Source organism: Eumetopias jubatus, unplaced genomic scaffold (assembly GCF_037043125.1).
Source record: "Eumetopias jubatus isolate StellerSeaLion01/CBP00866 unplaced genomic scaffold, mEumJub1_p1.0 scaffold_13, whole genome shotgun sequence".
Classification (NCBI taxonomy): Eukaryota; Metazoa; Chordata; class Mammalia; order Carnivora; family Otariidae; genus Eumetopias; species Eumetopias jubatus.
This window is the reverse complement of record NW_028274819.1, coordinates 100450795-100459106: the sequence shown is the minus strand read 5'-3', so window position 1 is coordinate 100459106 and position 8312 is coordinate 100450795. Positions and strand designations below refer to the sequence as shown.

General features: G+C 61.2%; 2 protein-coding genes across 3 annotated transcripts; one reads left to right on the top strand and one right to left on the bottom strand.

Annotated features, from left to right (window-relative positions):
- The first annotated feature begins 2061 nt into the window (after nucleotides 1-2061).
- On the top strand, nucleotides 2062-3568 carry APOC3 (apolipoprotein C3). The gene is made up of 3 exons (XM_028105885.2): nucleotides 2062-2116; nucleotides 2281-2404; nucleotides 3445-3568. Exons 1-3 carry the CDS (start codon nucleotides 2062-2064, stop codon nucleotides 3566-3568), a joined length of 303 nt encoding a protein of 100 aa, XP_027961686.2.
- Nucleotides 3569-5836: 2268 nt separating this feature from the next.
- Nucleotides 5837-7531, bottom strand: APOA1 (apolipoprotein A1). 2 transcript variants are annotated; one of them, XM_088017923.1, is made up of 4 exons: nucleotides 7489-7531; nucleotides 7143-7296; nucleotides 6215-6440; nucleotides 5837-6169 (listed from the first exon to the last, which is right to left on the bottom strand). In XM_088017923.1, the coding sequence occupies exons 1-4, from the start codon at nucleotides 7529-7531 to the stop codon at nucleotides 5837-5839; spliced, it is 756 nt and encodes a 251-aa protein (XP_087874049.1). The 2 variants fall into 2 exon arrangements, with proteins under 2 accessions (XP_087874049.1, XP_027961612.1); XM_028105811.2 differs by having other exon boundaries at nucleotides 5837-6440.
- Nucleotides 7532-8312: the final 781 nt, after the last annotated feature.

Sequence of the window (8312 nt, the reverse complement as noted above, 5' to 3'; positions counted from 1 at the left end):
CCTTTGATTTCATATTGTCAGGTTAGTTGTTTCTTCCGGAGAAGATGGCTGCCTGCCAAAAGCCCTATTTCTACCTTGGGGGCTCCCCCTGCCTTCAGACTACGCTGTCTGGGGATGGACAAGGTGTTTGGGAGGAAGAGAGATTTATCAAGCCCCCTCCACACACCAGTTCCTTTGGACTTATCTCATTTACTTTGCACCACAACTCTTGGCATATCGGCGTTCTATCCCCTTTTTCAAGGGAGGAAAATTGAGGCTCTGAGATGTTAGGTCTCCGGCCCTGGGTCATATGAGTCAGTGTCAAAGGCATCGTTTAAACCTAGGATTTCTTGACTCCAAAGTCTTAGCCTCCCCGATCCTGCTAGCCAGGCTGAGGCTCCTAGTGCGGGCCCAGGGACACCTCACCCCAAGAAAGCCCGGAGGCCTCTCCCGGATGCGCCCCGCAGAGCTCCTCCTCACCCATTCCCTACCAGACTGGCTGCACTGCCGCCTTGCTCCTTTCCAGCTCCCCGCCCAGCCAGGGGGCCATAAGGGCTGCCATTTCAAAGCTAAGGAAACCAAGACCCAACGTGAGAGGTGCTCAGTGCTGGAAATCAATCCCAGCCAGAGGCCTCAGCCTTGAGCCGGGGCTCCTGCCCCAGGGGATATTATCTGTGGGTCCAGAGGGCAGGGGGGAGGAGGAGGGGAGGAAGGGCGGGACAAAGGCCTTGGGCTCCAAGCAGGCTTTGCTATTCTCCCACCAACCCCTGCCCTGGGCTCAGCTCGGGGAGGCTCCTGGGTGAGCAGCACCCGGGACCCAAGGGCAGAGGCGCAGATGCTATGGAGGGGACTGTGTAATCCCCACTGCTTCGCCCTCCCCACACAAGCCTCTACGCGTAGGTCTTCTGTGACCTCACTCTATACACCCCACCCCAACACTGAGTTGTTCCCAAGCCTGAAGGAGCCCATCACCGTCTCAGTTCAGCCCCACCCCTTCCAGGCGGTTTGCAGGGCAAGGGGGCTGGGGGCGGGGAGGGACCCGCAAGCCACGTGTGAAGGGCTGAGGTGGGCCCAGAGGGCTTGTGCCCTAATCCCTTTCCCCTATCACCAGCCTCTCCCGGGGAGCCGGGCTGCTTGGAGGAAATGGGGTCTCCCCAGTGCCCGAGCCCCTCTGGGCTGCAGGGCAGCAGGAGAGCAGGGTGGGCACAGGGGGGACCCAGAGATTTCCCAACTCTCCCAGCAGGCCTGGCTGCATCTGGGCAGCCTGCCTTGGGCCCTGGGCTAGACCGATCAGCAGGTGACCTTTGCCCGGCTCACCGAGCCCTCCGTGCCCCCGGCCCTGAGGACGATATAAAACGGGTCAGAGCCCTCTTGTCTGCCTGCTCAGTCCATCCCAGGCGTCGGCTCCAGGTAACGGCCCCTGGGGAGGAGGAGGGTGAGGGCAAGAGGAGAGCAGCATGGAGAGGGGCCGAGGAGGGTCCCTGCCCAGACCAGCCACAGCACAGTCTGGAGAAGAGCCGGCTGGGGCGAAGAGGGCCGCGGGGCTGGGGAAGCAGCCCCCACCTCCGATTGCATGCTGGGGGGAAACCGAGGCTCATGGAAGGCAGGACACCTGCCCAAAGCTACAAAGAGTGTAGTGGTGCAGCTGGGACTGGAACTGGCTCCCAGTGGGCACACTTTGCCCTCATTCTGCATGTTTAGCCCCACAAGGAGCCTTAGAGCCCCGTCCTGCCCCAGACAGGAAAACTGGGCCTGGACAGGGGCAGAGATCTACCCCAAGTCACCCAGCATGCCAGTGGCAGGAACCAGGCCAGAACTCAGGTGTCCTGATTCCTGGTCTGGTGGGTTTTCTGCTCTCTCCCTTGTGGCCCTCGCTCTCCCTCAGTCTGGCTCTGGAGGCCCCGGAGGCTGAAAGCCCTTCATCTCCCGCATTAGCTGACAGCGGGCCCTTTCTCCCCCTGGCTTGACCCAGCTCAGGACCTACTGTTGGGGCCACACCACTTCCCCCGGGGAGGGTCCAGAGGTGGGGGAGGGGGCTAAGGTACCCCTCACAGGACGCTTCCCTGCAGGAACAAAGGCGCCATGCAGCCCCGGGTCCTCCTCGTCACTGCCCTCCTGGTGCTCCTGGCCTCTGCCCGTAAGCAGCTCGCGGGGACTGGGCTAGGGCTGGGGCGGGGGCGGCCGTCTGCCTGGAGGACCCTTGGGGATGGCTTGAGGATCCCGGGCCCTGGTGGGTGGCTAGGCAGAAGCCAAGGGTTCCCCAGAGGCGACCCATCCCACTCAGCTCTGCTCTCCTGGCAGGAGCTCAGGAGGAAGAGGACCCCTCCCTACTGGGCCTTATGCAGGGATACATGCAGCACGCCACCAAGACCGCCCAGGACACGCTGACCAGCGTGCAGGAGTCCCAGGTGGCCCAGCGGGCCAGGTATGCCCCCACGTCTCCCTGCTTGGTGTCAGTTCCTGCCCCTGACTCAGGAGGGCCCTGGTAGTGGGCTGTGGCTCTCCCAGGACCTGCGCCTCTCCTAGCCTCCGGGCTCTCTGCTCTATGAGCCGGTCCCGCACAGGGCTTTCGTGGGCTGCCGGGGGAGAGGTGGCGGAGGTGGGCCTGCATCCTTCCTTCCTCCTCCTGGCCTCTCCTCTCCCTCTGAGGGCCCTCCTTGCTCCTTTAGGCACCCTGCAAGGCTCCGAGGAAGGCCACGTTAGCTCTTGCTGCCATTTGCTTTACTGGTGGGGGTTGGCATGGAGGCTCCACCCAACCCAATTTCGGCTGGTGTGTGTGTGTGTGTGAGTGTGTTTCTGCCTTGCGCCAAGCCCTGCCCTGGGGCCGGTGTCCAGCAGAATCCATCCTTCCTCTCCCACCCTGCCCTGCCTTCTAGTCCTCTCTTCTCCCAGCACCCTTTCCCACCTCCACGCCCCCCCCCCCCCCGGGAGTCAGCCAGCAGTTCCGTAGCTGAGGCATTCAGACTCTCATAGCCCTCAGAACTGGCTGTGGAGTGGGTATTATATTTGCCATTTTGCAGATGAGAAAATCGAGGTTCAGAGACGTTAAATGACTCGCCCCAGATCACACAGCTTATTTATGCTCTGTTGATTGTCCAAACGAGAGACTGCGTCCCTCTGCCCCACCCCACTCAGAGCCACCAGGTTGTGCAACTCTAGTGGGCCTCATTCGCCTGGAAGAGACTGACAGCCGGGACCTTCCACATCTCCCACTCAGTCACTCCTGTCCAGCTTGCCTCAGACCCAGGGCGGCACCAAGTTCTGCCCCGACCCGGAGAAACAGGCTGGACTTATGCTAGGGTCCCATCACCCCCTTCAGCATCTCTTCTGCCTGGGCTGGCAGCTGAAAGGGTCCCTGCTGGAGGTCTCAGGGGCGTTGCTGGGTGAGGTTGAGAGGGTCGGGGGAGAGGCAGATGAGCTCTCAGCCCCACCTCCATTGCTTCCCCTTACTGATTTAACCCCCAGGGACTGGATGACCGATGGCTTCAGTTCCCTGAAAGACTACTGGAGCACGTTTAAGGGCAAGTTCTCTGGGTTCTGGGATTCAGCTTCTGAGGTCCAACCAACTCCAGCCTCTGATGCCTCCTGAGACCTCGACAGCCCAACTCTTCCTACCCATCCACCCTGCCAGCTCCTTGGGCAGCCCCGAAAGTCACTTGAAAGTGACAGCATTCTCACCTCCCACCCCACCCCAGACCTGGCCCACCCCCAAGCTTGTTGTCCTCCCAATAAAGCTGGATGAGAAGCTGCCGTGAGTGGGATGGGTGTCCCATGCGTGCCATGTATGTTGGGACGTGGAAATGGGCCAGGCTGCCTGAGCTGACCTGTGGGACCCAGGCCCCGGGCCCTCTCAGCCAGACTTGAATGGGGAGAGGTTGGAGTAAGATACAACCAGACTCTGGGCTTGGCCGCCTCATTTTATATCAGCCTCAGTTTCTTATCTGTAAAGTGGATGCAACAATACCACCTCCACTGCAGATCTGTTGAATGAATGAATGAAATAAGACTGTGCACAACACCTGGTCATCTTTGTGGCTATAGGCTGAGCTGAATTCCCCCTGGGACCAGAATCAGAGTAGGGGAGGGGGGATTCCAGGGTTCCAGAAGCTAAGAAAAAACCCAAAGTTACCCAACAGAGGCTGTTTGCCTTGTGTCCCCACCAGCCAACAGATGTTCACGTCAGGGAGTCTCAGAACCACAGACTACTTGAGCAGGCCCTCGCTCTTCCAGAGATAAAACTGAAAGATGAAAAGCCCTTGCCCAATGTCACGGAGTCTGCCAACGACAGAGCGGGGCCTCAAGCCCAGGTTAGTTGCTCCTATTCTGCTCAGCTGACACCGAAAAAACTCAGTTACTCGGACGCTGGGAGCCAGAGGGCTCCTTGGCAGATCTGGGGGGCATCAGCACATCTAGTCCCACTTGGAGACATCTGCTGTCTTTGGAAATCCACCTGGGCTTCTCTTCTGGCCCAACTGGGCCAGGGATCCCAGGACCCACACCTGGACAGTGTTCTCACCCAAATCTCGCCTTGACACCCACTGCGTCTCCGGATGGTTAGGAACGACAAACTTTATCCAAGAGTTTTTAAGACACACTGGTGTTTGGGGGAGGGGCAGGGCACCAAAGGCCCTGTTGGGGGAACATGCTCCATCAGCGCACTGTCCAGGTCTCTGATCCGTGAAGCCACGTACACGCACATGGGGGTGCGTGTACCTGAGTGTGGAGAGGGGTGTCTGTTTGAGAACGGGCATGCCTGTGTGCACAGCCATGTGAACTTGAGTGCCTGGCCACACGCTTTTTTAAAAAAAGATCCAGGATGGGTCTGGAAGGGGCAACTCAGCCCATCCTGCTCTTCAGCCTTGCTTGGCGAGTGACTTCAAGCTTCAGCTTTCTCCTCTGAGCCGTGGATGTGGTGGCGGTGTGGCCAGGATTTGGGGAAGGACGCAGTGGGATGACAGATATGAATGCATCTTGGAAATAAAAAATGGGCTGGTTACCTGGAAGAGATGGGGATTATTGTTCCGACTCGGGCTTGGAGCCCCAGGGGTGGGATGGCTGGCTGACACAGCTGAGCGGGAGGAAACATCAGCCTTTTCTCGAAAGGGCAGGACTGTGAGGAGTGGCATGCTGCCCTTGTAAAAAAAAGAAAAGGGAAGCATCTGTTTCTTCATTTTTTGAATTACTAAAGGAGGAAGGAGCAAAGGCCAAGCTCTTCGTATGAGCCTGCCCCCATCCTTCCAGCCCCAGTGGCTCGTTGAGGCCCACCCCAGCTGGCCCCAAACCAGAGGGCTGCCAGAGATTCCTGGCCTGGCCTAGGGGAGCCTGGGGGACACACCGGGGGAAGAGAGCCCTGTTTCCTGACCTTCCTCAGACAGGGCTGCCGTTCTCATTTGAGCCTCTTGCAGGGCATTTAGCATTGCATCGTCTGTCCCCTCGCCTGATCCTCTCTTATTCCTTTCTGTTTAGGCCTCCTTGGGAAGGGGGCTCCACACACTACCTCCCTCCTAGCAGCCGGGCCTCGCAGGTCTGCGACTCTGAATGAAGGCCCTCAGGGGCCCAGGTTCCGACTGATGGGCTCCCGCTGCAAAATCGGCAGGGAAGTCCTGTCCTCTGGCCAAAGGCCCTGGTGCCCCGCCCCCTCCCGCCCCCGGGGCTGTCCCAGGGATGTCCCTCCTCCGGCCCGCACCCACTCCCATCCGCCCAAAGAAGAATTTACAGTTTTCGGAGCACATTTTATTGTTTAAAAATCATAACTGAAGCTTCAAAACACAGACATCCCGCTTTGGAAACGTTTATTCTAAGAACCCGATGGACGGAAAGGGGAGCCCCGGGAGGGGTCCCTCGGGTCCGGGGCGCGTCACTGGGCGTTCAGCTTCTTGGTGGCCTCTTCGACGGCGGCCAGCAGGCTGGTCCTGAAGCTCTCCAGTAGGGGCAGCAGGCCCTGGCGGAGGTCCTCTAGCGCGGGCTTGGCCTTCTCTCTGAGCGCGCTCAGCTGCTCGCTGGCCTTGGCGTGGTACTCGGCCAGGGCGGCGCCGCCGCCCTCCTTGAGCGCCTGCAGCCGGGCGGCCAGGCGCTCCCGCAGCTGGTCGCTGTAGGGGGCCAGCTGCGCGCGCAGCGCGTCCACGTGGGTGCGCGCGCGGTCTCGCAGCTCCTCGCCCAGCGGGCTCAGCTTCTCCTGCAGCTCCTGCAGCTTCTGGCGCGCGCCCTCGCGCAGCTCCGCGCCCAGCGGCGCCACCTTCTGGCGGTACAGCTCCACCTCCTCGTGCCACTTACTCTGGAACTCGTCCAGGTAGGGCTGCACCTTCTTCTTCACCTCCTCCAGATCCTTGTTCATCTCCTGCCGCAGCACCTCTGTCTCCTTTTCCAGGTTATCCCAGAACTCCTGGGTGACCGGGCCGATCTGTTCGCGCAGCTTGGCCACCGTGCTGCTCAAGGTGTCCCAGTTGTCCAGGAGTTTCAGGCTGAAGGGGCGAGCGAGGGGCTCAGGGGTGGCCTCCCCGGCACCCCGGACAGCCCCGGAGCTGCGGGCCCGGCGCCCCGGCCCGTCTGCGGTGAGGCCCGAGCAGTACCTGTCCCTGCTGGGCATCAACCCCGGGGGGCCGGAGCCCTGCCTCGCTTTCCCCACACACCTCCTCCCCCAGGACAGCCTCCCGCGCACACACCACCGCCGGGTCCCACGGTTCGGATGGACTGAGGAGCTAGGAGAGACAGAGCTGGGTGGGGTGCCCTGTCTTGTCTGTCCCCAAAGCTGGGCCTTAAAGACCTCGTCACTATCCTTGGAGTCCATCCTCCTGTCTGGAGACGGCCATCCCTGTCGCTGGCCAGGAGAGGAGGCGGGAGCTAAGAACGGGAAGGGGCTTGCCGCACTCACAAGCAGATGGTGGTGCTGTGATTGCTGACCCGGCAGCCCCTCGCTAGGGTGCTACAGATCTTATCCTCCCTAAAATGGGTTCTGAGATGCTGGTTATTTGCGGGATCTCATTCCTGCTTGGGGATCCCATTCTGGATTTTTCCAGGCCTTCTTTGGGGCCCAGGAAATAGCAGGTGGGGATTTGGCCAGTCTGGCTACATCTTCCCACAGGCCTCTCTGCCCGGCAGGACCGGCCACCCCTGCCCCTGTCCCCCAGCGCCCCCGGTGCCCCGGCCCCAAGTTGGGTCCATACTTCAGCTGTTTTCCCAAGGCGGAGGCTTCAAACTGGGCCACATAGTCTCTGCCGCCGTCTTTGACTACGTCCACATACACGGTGGCTAAATCCTTCACTCGATCCCAAGGTGACTGGGGTTCATCTTGCTGCCAGAAATGCCGAGCCTGGCTCCCTGGAGGTGAGAGGAGAGACCCAGATCAGGCCAGCTCCGGACTGGGCTCAGAGCTGAAATGCCAGGTTTGGAGGCAGGGGCAAGGGAATGAGTGAGAAATCCTGTTCCCTGGGCCCAGGAGGGTGGCCCACAGGGACTTAAGGAGAAGCCCCCCCTCCCCATGGTTGGCTTCCTAGGTTGGGGGGTACCTACCCGTGAGGAACAGCACGGCCAAGGTCAGCACCACCGCTTTCATCCTGGAGGGACGTGGGTGACCTGGAGGAGAGGAGGGTCCCGGCTGAGTGGGTCAGGCCTCTAGTGTGAGGAGCCCAGGGCTCCCCCCGCCCGGCCCCGCCACTCAGCCAGGGGTGGAGGAGGCAGGGCACAGAGTGGGAGAGGGTCTCGGTACCCAGAGCCCCGGCATGGGGCAGAGACTAGAGCCTACACCCCAGAGCCTCGGCCTCCGATGCCCGGAGCCGGGGAGCAGGCAGCCGCACTTACCTCGAGGACTCTAGCAGTCTCTGAGCCGCCCGCTCTCCCAGCCTATTTATGTCTCCAGGCAGGGGCTGGGCTGGGAGGCTGATAAGCCCAGCCCAGGCCTTGCTAAGGCTCCCCGGTCCTGGCCATGTGGAACTTAGAGTTCAAGGATCAGCTCTGTCCCCAGGGCCGGACAAATAGAGTGGGCAAACAGGAAGCTGCGGGGGCTGCAGGGCCAGGGATCAAGGGTTCAGGCGGGGGCCAGAGGGGGTGGGTGCAGGCTTGCAGGCCCTCAGGGTCGGGGTCATCTGCACCCATCGCTTCTCCTAGGGGGGATGCATGCCCGCCATTGTCCGCCATGCCAGTGCGGCCGGAAGCAAGAGACACTGGCCGGCCAGGGATGGCTGGGACTCCTCCCCTTGGGAGATGTCCTCCCCCACCGCCCCCTTGCATTCCAGGGAGATCGCTTTGCCCCCACCCTGGCCTTCCCCTCCAAAGGCAGCAGACCGTCTTCCCCCCAACCCCCTGTGGCCTCTTTTGTCCCATCAGGTCAGCAGACC